At 40.0% G+C, this 21,563-nt stretch overlaps 1 protein-coding gene across 1 annotated transcript in view; it reads right to left on the reverse strand.

Annotated features, from left to right (window-relative positions):
* Positions 1–21,563, reverse strand: part of LOC6033604 (cadherin-related tumor suppressor) — a 165,205-nt gene that overhangs the window by 45,034 nt on the left and 98,608 nt on the right. Inside the window, exons 6-8 of the mRNA XM_038251105.1 lie at positions 17,079–17,266; positions 16,590–17,006; positions 15,272–15,788 (exon numbers count right to left, since the gene is read on the reverse strand). Coding sequence (XP_038107033.1) covers positions 15,272–15,788; positions 16,590–17,006; positions 17,079–17,266 — 1,122 coding nt within the window. The remainder of the gene's footprint in view (positions 1–15,271; positions 15,789–16,589; positions 17,007–17,078; positions 17,267–21,563) is intronic.

Consider the following 21,563-nt stretch of genomic DNA (forward strand, 5'->3'; position numbering starts at 1 on the left):
TTTTTTATTTTGTTGTTTTTTTGCTTAAAAATGTTGTAGAATATTGTTAAGTGCACAAAACGACACATAAAAATAAATCATAACTGTTATGGAGACGCATGGTGCTTTAAGTTCTTTTAAAAGAACTTGAAGCGCCATGCGTCTCCATGACAGTAATGAAATAATACAGGTATCATGAAGACGAATGGGGTGCAAATGGGAACTTGAAATTTCTTGAGGATGAAAGCTTCAAAAAATATCAAGATATTAAATTTATTTATAAAAGTAGACTAACGCGCTGATCACAGTGTTTTAGGTTGCACGTTTTCATTAAGGTGTTCAAAAAAATGCAATATTGCTGAAACCTTTTGTGACAGTCTGTGTCACATCGTTGTCATACAAAAAAAAATCCTTAAAAAACTTGTGCTCGCATTTTGCGACAATCTAAAAAAATGGTCTGTTTTCAAAAAAATGTTCATAAGTATTCAAAATTATTTGAAAGGATTTGACTTGCAGAATGGAGTGACATGAGAATTTTTTAAATTTTTATTACTTAATTTGCTGTTTTCTCTGAAAACAGGTTCTTTTCTTTGTAAATTGGATTCCTGTTTTTTTATTTGACTTTTGATTGCTAAAAATACGTATATTTTAATTTTCAAATTATATGGCATTTTTTGCATCTTTTGCGCTAGAGTTTTAAATTTTGGCTGATTTCAGCGTGACGTACTTTATGGATGAAGCCTAACTGACATTTTAACATGTCCCATAAAACACCATGTAAGTTTCATCCGAATAAAAAAATACGAAAATTAAAATAAAATGCGTAATTGAAAAATTAATTTTGTTTCAGACAAGTGATTTTCTCGAACCCAAATAAGTTCTATGATCAACTTATTATGGACAAAAGAAGAAATTTTCGTTGGATTTCATTTTTTGAAAGGTTTAGCTCTCCTTGTTTGTAGCTTAGTGTTTGATTTGAGAAGGTAATCAACATATTAGTCGACTTTTTTTTCAAAATTTATTTATTTCTTCTGTTATCCATAAATGTTTTCTAAATCTTGCAGAAATTCAAGTGAATTCTCAGACATTTCAGGACAAACTTTGTCATGACACAGCTCAATTCAGCGTGCTGCCTGCCCCATCACCAGCTTCATCCTCATTATGCTAATGGCGTGTAAAATATGATTTTTTAGTCGTGCGCGTCCAATGTTTAGGGGGTTCATTCCGCGGGGACCGACTTTGACTTGGCTGCACTCTATTGATGGTGCTCCGCGGTCGCGGTCAAATCATAGATTAATTTCTATTTTCCTACCTCGGCCCTGAGAGTCCAACACGACACTAACCGGTGTGGTGTGTGCTAACCGCTCTTCCTGATTACCGATAGTAATGGGTTAATTTATTATTATTTTTTCCCTGCTCTCTCTCTCTCTCTCTCTCTCTCTCTCTCTCTCTCTCTCTCTCTCTCTCTCTCTCTCTCTCTCTCTCTCTCTCTCTCTCTCTCTCTCTCTCTCTCTCTCTCTCTCTCTCTCTCTCTCTCTCTCTCTCTCTCTCTCTCTCTCTCTCTCTCTCTCTCTCTCTCTCTCTCTCTCTCTCTCTCTCTCTCTCTCTCTCTCTCTCTCTCTCTCTCTCTCTCTCTCTCTCTCTCTCAATGCTCAATACCTTCTCGTGGTGGTGTAACTTCGCCTCCCGATCGATATAATAGAGAGAAATTCTTGCGGAGTTGCGGGGTTGAGATCGAAGATTTCACCGCGGCGAAGTTGGTGATGGCTTGCCAGAAATTTCAACTCTGACCCCGCCGGCCGACCGACTGAGCGGTAAATCATCAGTCGCGAACGAGGGCTCCACGCCGAGATCGTGTTTTCGTCGTTCGTCGTGGAAGATCTCCGAGACCCTGTGTGTGCTCCAGAGCAGATCATGCACAGTCACAGTCTCAGTCAGGGGAAAGTAAACCCGCGGCTTAGATAACTATCTATCAAAGGGAGCATTCGCGGACGGGGGAAAATCAATGCATAATTCACACAGTCATTGTTTTGCCTCGACGACGACGACGGATACCAGCATCTTTGGGGGGATTTCGTGGTCGGAATCGATTGATATCGAACTGCTGGAGACCGCTGGAAGGCAGAGAAAGGTGCAATTTGAAACGCTTCAACGTTGAAATTTTACTACTAACCCTTGTAGTATTTTTGAACAATTGTGTTGAGTTAGGTCTAAACTTCCGACTGTGGCAACCTGTCGGCGGAGGATTAACGCTATACAATGTTGCTGCGGTTCGATCCACCGACGACGTCGCAACTTGAACTTTGACGTCGTTGTCGTCGTCGTCGTCGTGATGATCGATTTAGGCCGTTTCGTGGTGCGGAACGAAGAGCTATTGCCTGGAGTTGGAGCATGTTCACAAGTCAGTTTTTCATGATGAATTGCACTTGGGGCGGGGGTTAGACGGTGACCAGATGTTTTATTTTGTAAATTATAGGCAAGTCGTGAAATTTATTCCTTAGTAAACAATTCTGCAACTGCGCTCCTCAAAACTAAATCAACCGGCCAATGAACCGCCAACCATCAACTTGAACGTCTCAAATTACCTCTTCAAACACACACATACTCACTGAGAGACTCACGCCAAATAGGCCCGACCCATCCCATTAACTCTCATCCAGAAGGGCCCTCCGTGTGTCCATCTAGCTGACATTTGACACACACAGAATATTCGTCGTTCCCGGGACAACAACCCGTTCCGACTTGAAAAAAAAGAAGAAAAAAAAACCCATCAAGCGCGCAGACAGCCAACTGGACCACGACGACGACGACGACCATCAGGCTCACAGCTTCCGAGACCCGTGGCCAATCTTGAGTTGAGCTCTGGAGCGCCCCCCACTCGTTTTCATTTCGCGCTCGTTCCCTTATCTGCCCACTCTTGATCGCGTGTTCGCAATCGCGTATATCATTTCATTTCTGGACCCCGCAATTCTACAAACTCGCAGACGCAGCAGAGTATTGTAACTCTCGCCAAAGTGCGAGAACGAATCAAGACGAGATAGGCACCGCAATGGCCATTCCTCTCTGTGCGCCGCGAGGACAGTGACAAGCGGCCACGGCCCCCAACAACAACAACAACAACAAAAAGCAAATCTTTGATAAATGCTTATATTAAAAATGTTGGTTGATTGGCTCGTTAAAAACTACATTCCTCAAGCCCATATCCATATAATATTTGTATTGTGTGTATTTTCGCCTCTTTCCGCGATCTTGTGCGACCACCGAGAGGGGGGAAGGGGTCCATTTCCTCTCTACGGTAGCGAGCGATTCAATTCCTCTTATTTTCTATGCCAGTTTCCATTTTTTTTTCTATACCGTGTGCCACCACCCCTCAGAGCAGAGCTGTGATCATAGTCAACAGCAGCAGCAGCAGCCCTCTTGTCAGTTGTTCGATTCACATAAGAATTCTTTATTGTCACAACTGGTGGAACTGTTGCGGCTGCTGTGAGTTGCGTTTCCACCAAACAAATCTGGCGTTAGTTCCATTCCTTTCATGTTATAAGGTACTCAAGAACAGATGAAAATTTGTTTGAATGTTTGAGACAATTTTTGAGTATTGTTCCAATGCCAGCAATTATTTAATTTAATTTTAAAATTAAATTTGCAGTTCAGGTTTCAAACAATTTTGTATTCGGTTAGTTGAAAAGCAAACTTTTCATAAAATGGGATCAACAAGATTTATTCATTTTGAAAGCTACAAAATATATATATAAAAAAACACTTTTGAACCACCACAATGATTTATAACATTCTCACGACATCAATTACATGATTGCACCCAAATGCATGCAGAAATCCGTTCAAAAAATATGGAGGTTGCATGAAAATACAGAAAAAATGGTAAAATTTAATAATAAAATTTTCAACCTTTCAAATGCAACGTCATGATTCGAAATCCGGCCACTTAGTAGCATATCATTTTTGTTTTAGCTGCCAAAAAATCCGATTATAAGATGTTAATGTAGAAATATTTTCAGTATGTCAGCAATTCCCCACGAAAGCAGCATGATTCGAAAAAAAGTTCTCCGATCGGGCTCAATTTTTTTTCTGGGGGTTCCTTGGCCGTATTTTTTTGTTTGGCCATTAGGGTGACCTACGCCGTGTTAGGGTGTTTTTTTTCCAAAAAATCATATCTCCGCGCCATTTTATACGATTTTAGCTGTCTTAGGCGCAAAAGAAAGGTGATTAGTTTGGCTATTTGGGAAAAATATTAAGAAGTTCCAAAAATCTAGCTTAACATTTGAAAAGGTCGTATGAAAATTTAAAATGCTGTTTCGAAGGTCTCAGGACCAAAAAGCCTATGTCTAAAAATATTTTTATCAGATTCCTCGGAAAATTTTTCATAATATAGGGGAGAGTGGGGAGACTTGATCCCCTTTTTTTGTATCGCACATAACTCTGTCAATTTCTCACAAAAGTATGAAATTTTTTGCATGAATTGAAAGCTTAAACATTCAACTATGTTTGGCTGATAAGGATATTTCACCAGATAAACTCTTCGAATCATGCCAAGCGTTTAAAAAAAATATTTTAAACCTGCATTTTCAAAATGTTGGGGGTAATTTGATCCCCCTTTCAACGTTTTGAAGAAATCTTAAGCACAATGTTTCTTATTCATCCAAACTTTTTATTTTCTATAAGTTACAGCAATTTCACATTAGAGCAGTTCTCTAGGATTTCGGTCATTCGATTTTTTTTGTATTTTTTAATCCGACTGAAACTTTTTTGGTGGCTTCGGTATGCCCAAAGAAGCCATTTTGCATCATTAGTTAGTCCATATAATTTTCCATACAAATTTGGCAGCTGTCCATACAAAAATGATGTATGAAAATTCAAAAATCTGTATCTTTTGAAGGAATTTTTTGATCGATTTGGTGTCTTCGGCAAAGTTGTAGGTATAGATACGGACTACACTGAAAAAAAATGATACACGGTAAAAAAAAATTGGTGATTTTTTTATTTAACTTTTTATCACTAAAACTTGATTTACAAAAAAACACTATTTTTAATTTTTTTTATTTTTTGATATGTTTTAGGGGACATAAAATGCCAACTTTTCAGAAATTTCCAGGTTGTGCAAAATCATTGACCGAGTTATGAATTTTTAATCAATACTGATTTTTCAAAAATCGAAATTTTGTCGCAAAATTTTTCAACTTCATTTTTGATGTAAAATCAAATTTGCAATAAAAAGTACTTTAGTGAAATTTTGATAAAGTGCACCGTTTTCAAGTTATAGCCATATTTAAGTGACTTTTTGAAAATAGTCGCAGTTTTCATTTTTAAATTAGTGCACATGTTTGCCCAGTTTTGAAAAAAATATTTTTGAAAAGCTGAGAAAATTCTCTATATTTTGCTTATTCGGACTTTGTTGATACGACCTTTAGTTGCTGAGATATTGCAATGCAAAGGTTTAAAAACAGGAAAATTGATGTTTTCTAAGTTTCACCCAAACAACCCACCATTTTCTATCTTCAATATCATAGCAACTAATGGTTCGATTTTCAATGTTAATATATGAAACATTTGTGAAATTTTCCGATCTTTTCGAAAAAAATATTTTTGGAATTTTCAAATCAAGACTAACATTTCAAAAAGGCCAAACATTCAATATTACGCCCTTTTAAAATGTTAGTCTTGATTTGAAAATCTTGAAAATATTTTTTTCGAAGAGATCGAAAAATTTCACAAATGTTTCATATATTAACATTGAAAATCGGACCATTAGTTGCTAAGATATTGAAGATAGAAAATGGTGGGTTGTTTGGGTGAAACTTAGAAAACATCAATTTTCCTGTTTTTAAACCTTTGCATTGCAATATCTCAGCAACTAAAGGTCGTATCAACAAAGTCCGAATAAGCAAAATATAGAGAATTTTCTCAGCTTTTCAAAATATTTTTTCAAAACTGGGCAAACATGTGCACTAATTTAAAAATGAAAACTGCGACTATTTTCAAAAAGTCACTTAAATATGGCTATAACTTGAAAACGGTGCACTTTATCAAAATTTCACTAAAGTACTTTTTTATTGCAAATTTGATTTTACATCGAAAATGAAGTTGAAAAATTTTACGACCAAAATTTCGATTTTTGAAAAATCAGTATTGATTAAAAAATCATAACTCGGTCAATAATTTTTGCACAACCTGAAATTTCTGAAAAGTTGGCATTTTATGTCCCCTAAAACATATCAAAAAATAAAAAAATAAAAATAGTGTTTTTTGTAAATCAAGTTTTAGTGATAAAAGTTAAATAAAAAATCACCAAATTTTTTTACCGTGTATCATTTTTTCCAGTGTAGTCCGTATCCATACCTACAACTTTGCCGAAGACACCAAATCGATCAAAAATTCCTTCAAAAGATACAGATTTTTGAATTTTCATACATCATTTTTGTATGGACAGCTGCCAAATTTGTATGGAAAATTATATGGACAAACTAATGATGCAAAATGGTTTCTTTGGGCATACCGAAGGCACCAAAAAAGTTTCAGTCGGATTAAAAAATACAAAAATTAAAATTGAAGAAAAAAGACCGATTTCGTAGAGAATTGCTCATTAAACCTGTACGTTTTTGTAACAAAATATAACAAGTTTAGCATGCAAAATATTTAAAAACTTAAAATTATTTTTTTTAGTTCAAAATTGAGCATGTTTACAAAAGCTGGTAATTTTTGTTTACAAAACTTTTGAAAAATGTTTCAAACTGCAGTAGACCGATTCTTCGGCTCCTTTTCAAAAAATTCCCAAGTTTTTTTAAGCGTTTTGGCTGTAGTGGCACAATTAAAGAAGAAACCCCCCAATGTTATTACTTATTTCAAAAGATAATTGATTTTCCAACATAGAAATGACATGCATAATGAACAATATTATACCTGTGCTTCTCCTGAAATGAAAATGTAGCGTGACGGGACAACATCGTAAAACTGGAATTTTAAAAGGCACACCAAAAAAATCGACACAGTTTTGACAGATTGATTTTTTAAAACTTTTGCTCTTCTACACATTATCACAAATTGAAAAACGAATCTTTTGCTCCTTGAACTGAAAGATTTGGTTGAGATTTGAGTTTTTGCCAGCCATTTCTTTTCGTGACGGGACAACGAAAGGAGCAGATTTATGAAAAAACTCCTCTCCCATTCAATGACTTGCAGACCTTATTTGGTCAATATTTTTGAAATATCACATTGAAAATTGAAAAAAGTGACATTTTGGTGTAGCTTCGCTAAGAATCGGTCAGTAAGTTATGTACAACTATACTAAAGGAAACTATGTACGAAAACCCAGCCCAATTATTTAATCTTGAGGCTGATTCCAGTGACTGTAAAAATGCAGGGGTCAAGTCTCCTTAAACGCACTTTTATAAATAATTGAATTGATTGGTGGGTCTCGTGGCGCAGGGGTAGCGGCTTCGGCTGCCGATCCCGATGATGCTATGAGACGCGGGTTCGATTCCCGCCTTATCCACTGAGCTTCTATCGGATGGTGAAGTAAAACGTCGGTCCCGGTTTCTCCTGTCTCGTCAGAGGCGCTGGAGCAGAAATCCCACGTTAGAGGAAGGCCATGCCCCGGGGGGCGTAGTGCCAATAGTTTCGTTTTTTTTATTGTAAAAATAGTATGACGATAAATTTAACGTCAAATGCGTAAGGGTTTTGGAGTTAATATGTTTATCAAACAGTTCATGCATAAAAAAATATTGTTTTTCCCACATGCTGACAAGATACAGGCTTGGGATCAAGTGTCCCCGGGGATCGAGTCTCCCCACTCTCCCCTATCAAAAAATAGTGAAGTTATGTTTTCAATACTCTGAGATACGATTCTTTGAAAATAAAAACGCAAAAATGGCAAAATGACGAAAACGGGAAAAATCTACTTTTATCACTAAAACTGCGATAACTTCAAAATTTCAGCGATGACCTATACATGTTAGGGTACCAAAAGTTGCGTATTTCAATTACGAAAACATGTTCAGTGAAATGTTTGACATTTTTGGTAAACTTATATTTTTATCTTATTTTTTATTTTTTTTCGCATTGACTATTATAGTTATTGTTATTATTGTTCGCATAGATGTCCCATATACAAAAACACCAAGCTGAGAAAAACGCATTTAAAGTTTGTCTACACATAAGGCTACGTGTTAAGTTTTCGCGAAAAAACTGGATTTCCTCCTTATTTCTAGAACAAAGTACTGGATGTTATAGGCTTTTCTGAAAGAGCACACGATTTGAACCAAACTGCATCATTAACTCAAAAACGATGAGAATGCATATGGGACATTTATGCGATCATGGGCAGTATAGCATCCAAACAAATTTTAAATGAAAGTTGATGTTAGAATTCATCAAAAAACATAGTTTTGATCTTTGTTAACATGGCAATCGCTGAGATAAGGCCATGCAAAGATATAAATACGGTAAAAATTAGATTTTCTCATTTTTGCCCTCGTTTTTTTATAAATGGTATCTCGAGAACTAATGGTCCGATTTTTAATTTTTAAAATTAAAATGTTGTTAAACTTTCTGGTCGCATTTTAAATATATCGCAATTATTGAAACAACGCAATTTTTCATTCAGCAAATCACATTGAAAATTGAAAAAAGGGAAAATTTGGTAAGCCTTCGCGATTCTCTATTCTAGTAAACTATGGCAAAATACTATACAAATATGCAAATTCAGCAATCGATTGATTATTTTTTACCAAGCTGATTAAAAATAATATTTTTGGGTTTTTAAATTTTAAGATTGACTACTGGATTAGTTGCGATTCTTCTTTAAAAAATTAAATAATTGTAAACGACTTGATTTTTTTTCGAGTTGGCTTTCGACTTTTGGCTAGATTGATTATTAATGTAATATTTTTTCTTATTTTCTTCCTTTTAGCTCTGGTTCTGACGGAGGGACAGAAACATGGAACAAAATTTGTAATCATTTTTATAAGTAACTCCTATCATGAAAAACTGATCAACGATTGCTTCTACACTGTAGAATAGTTTGAAATCAAATACATTTTTTCCAATAGTTACACTGAACTCATGTTCAGGAAGCAATACATTAAATTTGAGGCATAAGCATTTAAATTTTAAATCAATGAACAATTTCCCAGATTTATAGGATTTAGAACTTTTTGTTTTATTACAAATAAACACATTTATTTAAAAAAAGTTCAATCTTCTGTAATGCCGATTCGTTTGAATTACCAGTTGCTAGTTTACGATGCGAATAAAGAATAATTGAATGAAGCATAAAGATTTTCAATTCACAAAAAGTTTAAAGATTAGACCTTGCATAAGTTATTACAAAGTAACAGTTACGTGACGAGAGGTAATTTCTCATCTTAATCACGTACTGACATTAAGTCCGTAAGTGAGACGCCTCTCGGCAACGGTGGAAAGAAAGCTCTTACACCACATCCGAATGTGAGTGAGCCGCGACTGAGTGTGTGTGTGTGTAAATGATGGTCAGTCCTCGGTTCTTTCTCACTCACTCCTCCCTCTTCCCTTCACTTCCCTTCCCTCCCGGAATGGTAGACGTATAGGAAAATAATAATTATAATTATCAATTTGATGGAATGACATTTGATTAAATGTTGCTCAGATACAAAACAAAATTCATTTTATATTTCCCCGTTTTTCGTTTGTTGGGGCTTCTCTCCTTAAGTTGAGTGAAGAGCCGCGCCGGCATCACCTTTTGCCGGCTGCTGCTGCTGCAGCTCTCACTCACGCGGATGTACACGTAAAATGGAAAATAAACGAGCAGATTAAGCTGACTCGCGCGGGTTGGGCAATGTTTTTATCTGGGCTCTTTTTTTTTCTTTTGCTTCTCTTTGCTCTCTCCCTTTGCGACTTGATTCATTCGTTTCATCACTCATGGGATTAAAAGGCTTTTGGCTTTTCGGAAAATAAAAAGTATAAAAAATACACAGAAAAAATATAAACAAGAAAGGTTTACGTTGCCCACCGGTCAACAAGGAGAAAAGTTCTTGAAGAGAGTAGCTCATCCACCCTGAGGAGTGCATTGTTATTTTTCTTCTGTTTTGTCAGAAGACAACCACCGATTGTGTGTGTGTAATGTAAATATATGCTTTCATACTTGAAAACGTCAAAATTAATTCGAAATTACAATTCCCCGAAATAAATTAAGCGAATCTACGGGGTGGATGAACATTTTGAGTCTGGCTTAAACGCAAGAAGGCATAATCGGCTTGGTGGGAATGCTTTATTACATTCCAACCTGCCTAACCTGGAAGCGTTTTCAGACGTTGTTGCTTCCTAGATTCAAATCGTCAATGTGGCGGAATACCATTTTTAACGAAACGCATTTCTCCTGCGCGCACCACCATCCCTGGGCCCTTAATCCTAGAGAGTCCACGGCGAAAATATCTCTGCTGCTGAAGACGCGGAGGGAAGAAACTCCTCGCAGTAATAAAAGCTGCTGCTGCTGCACACGCAACGGGTTCAGGCTCGCTAAAGTGGCAGCCAGCAAAAAAGGCAGCAGCAGCAGCTGCCTAACGATTAAATCAGGCAGAAAAACAGCGCGAAATTGAGGTCACCTTTGGCCGCCGTCCGGACCTGGACGACCGACGACCGGTGGAGATAGAAGAAGCCGAGTTCGAGCGCGCGCAGTTGGGGATAGCGCAAAATTCCTCAATTACCACGACTAAGCACAATAACAGCCAGCGACGCAGCAGCGAGAAACGATTATCGCAAAGCCTTTGTTTTTCAAAATCAGGTTGGTCTCCGGGACTAGGAACCGGGATCCGGGTGAAGTTTTTTTTTTAGAAATTTTTTGCCAAGTCGGGTCACCGGCGACGACGCCGTTGGAGGTAGTTAGAGGCACTACAATGTATATCGTTCCGCAAAGTTGCGCTCCATTAGAGATATCAAATATGACGAATAACTCGGAGAGCAGCTTCTCAAGCGGTGCTCAAGTCCTGCGTAATGAATCTTTCTTGGGTCTAGGGCAACGGTTCTGAAGCATAATTGTACAAAACTTTATGATCATAATTCTAAAATACTCTGTAATAGAATTTGTTTGGGATTTGGGATTTGTTCCCAATTTTGGATACCTCTGAAAACCTAAGAAATAAGGCTTAGTGATCCAGGGTTTTATCACCCTATCCGAAAATGTTCGTTTATTCTTATTTTTTTTAAATACGGAACTCAGTAGAAAGACTTTTCTACTAAGACTAGATGATAGATTTCCTCATCTTATCATATCATATTTGAAAAAGAGGATAGTTTCAGTATTTGCAATTTCTAAAAATGATGTTTTGATTTTGTGCATTTTCTATGCCCTACAAAAAACATAATTTATTCAAAAAAAAAACATTACTTTGACCAAAAACAAAACGTCTGGCATACACTATAGCTCAAAAGTTGGCACTTTTTTCTACTAAAAAACACTACTGGGGAAAAAATCAGGAAAACCGGGAAAAAGTCCGGAATATAATTCCAACAGGAAAAAAAAAATCGGAAAAATCAGAAATCGGACTGGAGAAAGCCGGGAAAATGTTATAGTTCCAGTGAAAATTCGACAAACTTCTCTTAAATGAATGCAATATGTTTTTTGTTCTCTACAAGCTCATTATTCAAATTATTATTGATCAATAAATATTTTAGGAAAACATATTTTGACATTTAGACTCAAATTGGACTAGGTTTTTTTTCTGTTTGGTTTAATATTTTATCTGTAGTGAACTTGTTTTTGATATTTAAAAACATACTGATAAGATGCCAGTTTTCTCAATGAAAAGATAAAATCTTTTTCATAAAATTCCTTTTTTTTACAACTTTGTGAATTCGAAAACGAAACGAAACTATTGGCACTACGCCCCCCGGGGCATGGCCTTCCTCTAACGTGGGATTTCTGCTCCAGCGCCTCTGACGAGACAGGAGAAACCGGGACCGACGTTTTACTTCACCATTTGATAGAAGCTCAGTGGATAAGGCGGGAATCGAACCCGCGTCTCATAGCATCATCGGGATCGGCAGCCGAAGCCGCTACCCCTGCGCCACGAGACCCACACGAATTCAATAACCACATAAATAACTGAATAAAAAGATCAAATTGACTTTACAGGTCAGAATCTGAACATTTCAATGAAACTCTGGAAAAAAATGCAGTTTAAATTGAAAGTTATTTTCTATGATAACTAATAAATATCAATCGTTAAATGATTAAATTTTTAACTTTGGAAAAATCTTTGTTTGTAAGTTTATACAAAGCTAGATTGAAACTTACATTTTTCGGTGCAATCGATTAATCTTTGGTGAGACAAAATGCAAGGAAAAACGCAATTCCGGTTACATATTAAAAATAAATAAAACATTTGTATTTTTAAAGACTGTAATATTTTTCTTCTACAATTCTTCCCATCAATATCTTAATTTTGCCGAAGATAAAAAATCGATCAGAAAAAAATAGTTTCCAATATATCGTTGATCAATGAGAAAATACTCTCAAAAAATAAGCCAATATTAAAACAATCATAGAAATTGCTAATAACTTGAATATCAAAATATGTAAGTGGGTACAAACATTAGAAACCATGTGCAACCATGTGTTTTTTGCAAAAGTTTTTAATTTTATCAAATTTACATGATTTTCAAAAGTCCGTTTCTTGTTTTTCAGCAATAACCGACATATTTACTTTTATAAAACCGGAAAAATCAGGGATTACAAAATTTTAATATGGTGGCTACCCTGAATCCCCGAACATATTATTTCAGTAAATTGGATGTTTGGTGAATGGTAAAAAATATAGGCCTGAAAAGACATAGGTTTATGTAATTTTTACAACTGCTGAAGCATATTATTGTTACCAATTCCTAATTTTCAAAAAGCATTTGAAAAAACTTTTGAAGTTTATTGATTAGGTGATTTGACTTTACTTAGCTAACTTTTCCAATGTTTGAATTTTTTGAAGTTAAATTGAAACGAATTTTTGGAATGCTTTTTGTGTCCCGTCCCAAATTATATTTAAACACAAACAGTTGAGAATTTAAAAAAAAGCTGAAGTTATAATTTATTGCTAAATTGTGAAAAACATATCAAATTTCAAAAAGATAACTAAATAAATTTCAAAAACTTCAAAAAAGGCAGTCATAATGGTTTGAGGTTTTAAAATAGATCAACGGAAGAAGAAGAACCGTTTCTAGACACCTGAAACGGATCCTTGTGCGAGTTAGTTCCGCTCGACGCAGGACGATTTCGATCCGGGTCTCAAAGCACGTGTTGATGACGCAGAGCAAAACTCAAAGTGAAAAGTCATTACTATTAACCGTTTATTAATTAAACCCCATTTGGCTCAGTTCTGCTCCGCTCTTCCGGCATCTGCCTCCGACGATTTCCACTTTGGGAGAGGCGCATGGACTCAACTCAAGCAACCACTTCTCTGTGTCTCTCTGTCGCTGGTATGTCGATTTGTCGTCATGGTCACGGGACTTAACCTGTTCCTGTTTTTCGTTGCGCGCGCGCGCACCTTCTTCGTCATCTTCACACTCATTTACGACGAGGCGCTCTTTGCGCTCTTTTCTATACCGAACTACACCACCTCTACGCTCCCGCAAGTCCGAGGTCCAGGTTCAGGTTGTAGCCCGAGTCGAGTTCTGGGTTGTTCATTCGCGCGCGTACATTCGTCAGGGGCAGTCTTTGACAGGTTCGACATCCAAATTACATACAATGGCGTTGTCATCGTATCCAATTTCCTCCGTTTTCCTGCTTCTGATACGATACTTGTCTACCAAGTCGTCTCGGACTCGACGAGGATGCTGCGATGGTCCGGCTTGATCTATGAGCTGATTACAATTGTAATGTGATACCAGCTGATGGGTACTGTTAGAGATGGAGTGTGCCGTTGGTACAAATTGATTTCATATTCGCTGTAGACAGTTGTTTCGATCAATTCTTGCGGGGCTTGACCACACTGCCTTGGTGTGACAAATTTTACACCATTCAACCCCGGCGGAGTAAATGTTTGCATGCAAGTTTCACTTAATGACGACGACCACTTGCAGAGAGTACGGGCGTAGGCTTCAATCCAATCCGTGCAGCGCAGCTCAGCTTTAATAACAACAAAACGTGCAGCTCAAGTCACTTGGGGCATTTCCGTTCGATTTTGATTGTGTGTTGCCTGGTGTTGTAGCGCAAAAGTTCGATCTCCAGCCCAGGACCAGGGCAAGTGAAAACAGGCGCAGAGGCGAATTATCGGAAAGCGCTTATACACATGTTGCGTGGTCAACCTCGTCGGTTTTGGAGAAGTGTCTTAAGCCACAGATCTGGCCTGACTGTTGTTGCTGATGCTGCCGGGTTGTGCGTGTTTGTAAAGGACCAGCAGCAGATGACAGGTCGGGGATAGGAGAGGTCTTGGCTCGGGTAGCCCCCTCCCCATTTAAGTGTAACTGAAGGCCAAATGTGTTTACGTTCATTAACGACGTTTCGCTCATGCAGTGTACTTTGGCTCTCTTCCGCCAACTTTTTGGGACGGTGCATTCCTGGCAGGGGTGTATCCGCGAGGATTATGATTTCAAAATCAAAAAAAAAAATCTTGAAAAAAGATTGTTGAACGGTGTTGTAAAATCGTTGTTATTATTTTTATTGCTATTGAAATTAGAAACAAAAAAAAAACAAAAAGGGATGAAACGTAAAAAAACCTATCAATTATATTCAATCCGTCTGGTTTGAAGATCTTTCAAAATTCCTTTCAATATTTAAAACAAATGTAAAATGAAAAGGTTATTAAAACATCGAAATAATCATTTAATGTCTCCCCTTGAAATCCTTGAAATTTCATATTTTGTTAAGATTTCGATACTTTTTAGAAGCCTGATTGTTTAGATTTTTCTATGTGATTTTTTTGCCAATAGTGCAAGTTGTATATATTTTTTAAGATTTTTTTTTTTTGCTGTAAAATTTGCATCATCCTTTGGGAAGGAATTTCTTATTTTATTACCTTCAAAAAGTTGCTTTTGTTCATGTATCACACATAATAAATTTGTGATCTGGATTTTTGTCACCAAAGAAAATAAATGATTGCTAATTACACCCTCGAACCGCCACTAAGTCCCTGTCATCGATGTACTTTTCGGCGGCGGCATGCAAAAATTTTGTCCCAACCGCTCTACGCGCTCGGAGACTCCAAAGTGTGTGTGTGTGCATGTCTTCCAGGGCCACGCAGGGGAAAAAAAGGATGGGAGACACCGAAGAAATAAGAAAGCAAGAAAAAAACTGAGGGGCACTGCAATTACTCACCGGTGTCCATGGCCACTAATGTCAGGATGTACTCGGCTTGCATCTCCCGGTCGAGCGCCCGCAGCAGCGAGATTTCACCGGTCGATGCGTTGATTTTGAAAAAGTCCGTGTCGCCCTCCTTCAGGAAGTACCGGACCTGCGAGTTGAACGGTGGCGTATCGGCGTCGTAGGCCCGCACCGTAATGACGTATCCGCCGTTCGGTGGGATGACGTTCTCCATCACGTACGCCAGGTAGGGCGAGTCCAGAAACGTCGGCGGGTTGTCGTTGATGTCGGTGATGGTGATGGAGAGGCGGGCCGTGTCGAAGCGCACCTCGGAACCGTTTTCGGTGTCGCTGGCGGAGTCCTCGGCGCGGACCGTCACCGTGTAGTGCGACTTGCGCTCGTAGTTCAGGTTCTTGGCAACGCGGACGACGCCGCTGTCCTCGCTGATGGTAAAGTCCCGGTTGTCGTCGCCGGCCGCGATCGAGAACCGCACCCGGCCGTTGGCGCCCTCGTCGATGTCGGTAGCGGAGACCTGCGGGAAAGCGTTTTTTTTTTGTTTTGGTTTAGCAAATTGTGTTTTCTTTTTGAGTAGATGACCACTACACTTCGAGAAGACCATCTCCGGTGGCAATCAGCGGTAAGCCGACTAAACGCCGCTGCCGATCGGCGGCCGCTTAATCAACGTTTTAGCGCAAGCAAATGTGAGAACGAGTCTCAATTTCAGTTTTGATTCATGAATAATTTATTAGTTATAGATAAACGTTTTCAAATGAAAAATGAACTCTGCGGGGTTGGTTGGTTGGTCGGTCGTTTCGCACGCAGCAGCGGCTCAATTGTCGGATGGACGGACGGAGTGAACGGATAGTGGGGAGAAGGTAGATAATTGCTCGCCGTTGAAGACACTTAAGCGCGATAGGGTGACGGCACTTATGTTTGGACTAGCGCTGGGTTACAGTATTGCACCAGCTTCCGAGACAGTGATGCAGTAGTGGGTGTAAAATATCTCTTTTTGAAGTCAAAAGAGATTGTGTGCGAGTGCCCTGTTGAAGGGTCGACCGACCTACGAACCCCTTCGGGGTTCTGTCTACACCACATATGCGCGCATACTCTGCGCGCGAAAGAAAAAAGATGTTTTGAATAAAGGCATTTCGTGACGCTTTAAAATAAACAGCAAAAACGTTTTAAGGAGCCCCCTTTCGCTGCTGCCCATCTCGCAGCGTCCGAAGAGTCGATTGAACGTTGGAATAAATAAAAAATCGTTTTCGGATCAAAAAATTTTAAATGGTCTTTCGAAGTGCGTCTCAAGATAAGCCGACCTGGCCGGGGGACTTACCTGCAGCACGCTAGCACCGATGCTGGCATTCTCGGCGATCGCCGCGCTGTACTGTTTCGGGTCGAATATCGGACTGTTGTCGTTCTCGTCGAGCACGTGAATGCGAATCTTGGACTGGCTGGACTTTGGCGGTTCGCCACGGTCTTTCGCGGTTACGGTGAGCTCGTAGCTGGACTTGGTCTCACGATCGAGCCGTCCGGACACCCGCAGCAAACCGTCGGCCGATCCAACCGTAAACGGAGTCTGGACGGCCGGATCCAGCTGGTACTCGACGTACCCGTTGCGACCTTCATCGCGATCGACGGCCTTGATCGCCATTATGACCGTGTTGATCGGGATGTTCTCCGCGACGCTAGTCTCGTTCGGCGTCACAAATTCCGGCGCAAGATCGTTGACGTCCTTCAGCACGATCGTTACCTGCGACGAGGATCAAAAGAATTCGAAATTAATTTTATTCCACCTCAAGGCGATCATCCCACACACACTCACCTGAACCGTCGATGACAGTTGCTTTTCGGGCTCCTTGGCGCAGTCCCTGGCGGACACGATCAGGCTGTAGCTCGATTTGGACTCCCGGTCCAGCGCTCGCCGCGTGCGGATCGTTCCGTTGCTCAGGATTTGAAAATCCTCGTTGTCATCGCCGGACGTAATGCTGTACTCGATGCGTCCATTAATTCCTGGAAAGAAGAAGAGGAAGACGACGCCAGTCGTTACAAATTATTCCGCGCACAAATGTAGAGAGTTTTATCAAGGCGATAAATACAGGGTTCGTCACTTATTGTATTTAAATCTCTTGTGGCGCGCTCGGTCCCCGAGGGACGCAAGATGACAGCTGAGAGAGCTCATATTCAGTGAGTTGAAGTTGTCCACTGGGATCGCTTAAAACAAGCAGAGGAGGAGGAGGGGAAGGGGAAAAAACGCCAGAAAGCGCGCACAGAAGTAAGATCTGAAGTGAAACATGACGGAACAGTCAATGAACATGTCTCTTAACTGGCTACGACAAAACGATCCTCGTTGATGTGTGTTTCTCCGTGTCCACCGCGTCCGCGTCCAAAGTGTCTTTTCTACCGGTTCTCCGGACCGGACGAGTTCAGTCCACTCGGTGCGCGGTGCGAAAACTTGTTGTATACACAAACAATAATTCGAGTAGCCGACGGTATTATACAGAATATTACACCTCGGAACGCTCAGAAATTGAATGTGAAATATAAATTAAAACCATTTTATTGCCCCCTAAGAGTCTGGATCTGTTGCTTCTTGCTGGCTCGTTTTTTTTCTTCATTTGTTTGTTCTTTCGCATTCTGCGCTGATCGAATCGCAGAATACCACCGTCACAATCCTGTCATCGGCACAACTTAATTAATATTCAAAAAGAGTCCACACTCAGCCATGGTGGAGGCAAAGATGGAGCCAGAAATGGGTTCAGGTTTGAAACTGCGTTCCGTACACCTGCTCCTTCGGGGTTAGCTGCAAGCTTTTTCGAAAAATTGCTTTTGTGACAATTTCCTATCCAAAACTCAACTGAACTCATCTGAAATTTATGAGAATCTGTAGATTTTCGTAAACAAAACATCTCGAAATGTTTTAAGATGATGCCAGGGTATGGTAGATTTGGGCTCCTTGAACATGCTCCAACCGACAGAATTGATATTTAGTGAATTCCCTGCCAATAAATAAAATTTTAAATCTCGGTATAAATGCTATGGAATCATTACTTAAACTTGGGTACGCATGGTTGCTTAAAATGGCATTTATACCCGAAATTTACAATTTTATTTATTGGCAGGGAATTCACAAAAATTCAATTCTGTTGATTGGAGCATGTTGAAGGAGCCAAAATCTACCATACCTTGATGAAACCGAAGCGTTTACTGACATCAACTTCAAAGATGACGAGTATGAAAAATAACAAATTTGTTGGCATAAAACCAAATTTGAATCAGTTACAGATTGCTTGAGAATTGAACGAGACAAAGCACAAACATGTTCTTCTCTGTTGATAGCTACTTGTTTACGCGGCAATAATGACCTGATTGATGCATTTTTTATCAGAATGTCTAAAAATATGTGTAGCAAAAGATGTATGACAATGCTTGTAACATTTCTTTACAATAAGAGTAGTTATAAATGTTATGTTATAAGTTAAAAATATTTTTTCTCAAAATTCGCCCTTGTCATAATCTAGGCCTCTGTCAACTGGGTGGCACCACGCGTTGATCCGTTCCCGACGTTAACAAATGAAACCTTAACCACCGGGCAGTGGCCAAAGACCGGCGGCGGCGGCGACATCGGCCTGGGAAGTGGTGCCGCGATGCAATTACAGTTTACACAGAGCAGCGGTGCGGTGTCGCCACCGCCACATGATCTCACATTTGCGTCCCCTGTTTCGGTCTCATTTCGTCTCCCCCCAGCAAGGTAGTGGGAAAAGGAAAGGAAATGAAAGAGAGCGCCCTGCGAAAAAAAAAATGGAAGGAATGCGACGTTTATTAATTTACATAAGCCCCAACCCGGGGCTCGATATATCCATCCCAGTTGGCGTGGCTATTTTGTAACCGTAATTGCGATGATTGCTATCTAAGAATCCGTCAGAGATATGTCATTGAACCTGATGACCTCAAATTGTGCGGTTGGCCGAATCCCCGCAGTAGGCGCTGAGCTGCGATTATCCTGTCCTCGCCAAAGTGACGATCAAGTACCAGGGAACTGCATCGCGCGCGTTACCTTGCACAATAATCGGAGCTTGCCGTGGCTTAAAACTCTTGACCGCCATCGTGGCCTGCTTCGTGTTGCTTTAAATCTGAATCTAAGTGAAGGTTCGCAGCCACAACACTCACGCGGGGCAAAAAAGAAATCTTCACCCCAAAATTAATATCGATCGTAATCTGGTCAATGTGCGTCGCGGCCATCAAATCACCTGGCCATTCCAGCCGTATTTAAAATTCAAAACCTATAAAACAGGATTATCATCATCAAACGAATCACCTCTCGCGCACGCACACAAACACAGCGTGTCTCTTTTATGTCTTCCAGTTCCCGGTGGACCGCGCTCGAGTGTCCCCGATTTCGGTCCCCGATCCCCGGAATGTGTCGAATCAGCATGGCGATTCGAGAAAAAAAACTCAGATCATGATCATCACAGGCTTCCTTTCCCCCCGAGGTGACAAGACACGATTGTTTCAATCAATGTTAGACAATGTCCGCGCGCGCCTGTCACCACCCGGGTGTCGACGACGACTTACAAATCCTTCCTGGCCGAGAACAACCCCATTAAGTGGGGAACATTTTTGAGAGAGGAAAAAAATATCAGGCACTTTTTCAACGCTGATATACACACAACAATCACGCGCGCGCTGGATATGTCTTCCCACGCACTCTTCGGTGTAGACGCCGATGAGATGGCAGAAACCCCGAGTTGAAAGAAGTGACGAGTGGTAACACAGTTTGTTAAAAATTTGTTTGTCAGAACAGAGTTATAAAAAACGAAAAAGCGTTTTAGTTTTTTTTTAAATAACAAATTTTGTTTTATTTTAAATATCAAATTGTGTTACGATACAGCACATCATTTTGGTCGGGTATCGCTAAGGAAGCGACCATCGCGAGGAACGCTTTTAAACACCCCCGCAGCTGTGGACTGAAGGTCTGATGAGGTTCTTTTTTCTTCTTTTATTCTGATCGGACTGGTGGTGATCAACGAAGACGATTTGGAAATATACGAGAGGGGTGCGGAACGAAGAACTCATAAATTAGGGAATAGATTTCAACAGATTGGTGTTTTTAGGGAGTGGTTCAGCCAAACTAGGAAGAGGCAGCCTCATTGGGGTCACACTTTGTCTAATGGATGTTTTTGACACTTGGTAATCGAATTTCTAGTTTTGAATTTCTCTATTTGTTTCAAACTTTGTTTTTTTTTCTCATCCAAATATCAATAAATGTTCTCGTTCGAGACGTCGCATTATTTGATTTGACGAGAACTTTGAGACCTTTTTTTTCGCTACGCGCTCCTCCTCGTGCAATCGGAATCGAACTCCGGCCTTAATGAGCAATGCGTGAATGCAGGTTTCGAATCGTAATGAAACGGGGTTGCGTTTGCGCGCCGTCATCATTATCATCATCATCTGCCTGCTGCTTCTGAGTCCTCCTCGGCGGTGGTGGTGAAGGAGTGGGACCTCCTCGACCAAGTTTGCCAATTTTTCATGTGCCGGATAATGGTCCGCGGCGGGGTCCAGAATGTTGTTATTATTATTTATCTCTTTACAATTGTTCGTAAATATTAAAGCGGACTCTTATTCTCTTTATTCTTTGGCTCGCTGCCCAAAATCGCGCTCGCGGTGTTGCTTCTTCTTATTATCTCTCGTCGAAGAACCTTTTTGGGACTATTCAGGACGGTCGGGGCGGCGTACTTCCTGAAGCGGTCCCCCGGATCGGATTGTTGGCCAATTGTTAGGCTTTCAGACGACGACCACGGTGTACTTTTGGGGCGTGATTACGTCATTAGGCTGATGAAGCTTTATTTCGACTTGGGCGAGATGTGCTCAATGAATGGATGCTGGGAATTATTCAAATTTGCGTGCCCTTGGGCAAGGTTTGCGAGGAATTTCGGCGAATCGCCGCTGAAATGTGCAATTTGTATCAACCTGATATACATACATACAGGTTGACGATCATTGAACGGGGATTTGAAATGTCATGTCCAGCAGCGAACGAACAAAACCAGTTCAAAATGGCAGAATCGCGACGACATCCCGAACTAATCTGTCCATATATCAACGCAGATTAAAGTTCGACATTTCGGGGCGTTGGCTTTCTTCAGTGGAACCGCCGAAAGATAAAGGCAGTCAGCCGGGTTCCAATTTCCTACGGGATCGGATCCGCGGACTGTCCCACGGTCGCGCCCCGGAATGTGTGCACAAATCCAGCCAAACAAACAATCAATACGCGAGCTTTTTTCGGACTTTTGAATAAAAAATCTATTAT

This window comes from Culex quinquefasciatus, chromosome 2, assembly GCF_015732765.1.
Source record: "Culex quinquefasciatus strain JHB chromosome 2, VPISU_Cqui_1.0_pri_paternal, whole genome shotgun sequence".
NCBI classification, from domain to species: Eukaryota; Metazoa; Arthropoda; class Insecta; order Diptera; family Culicidae; genus Culex; species Culex quinquefasciatus.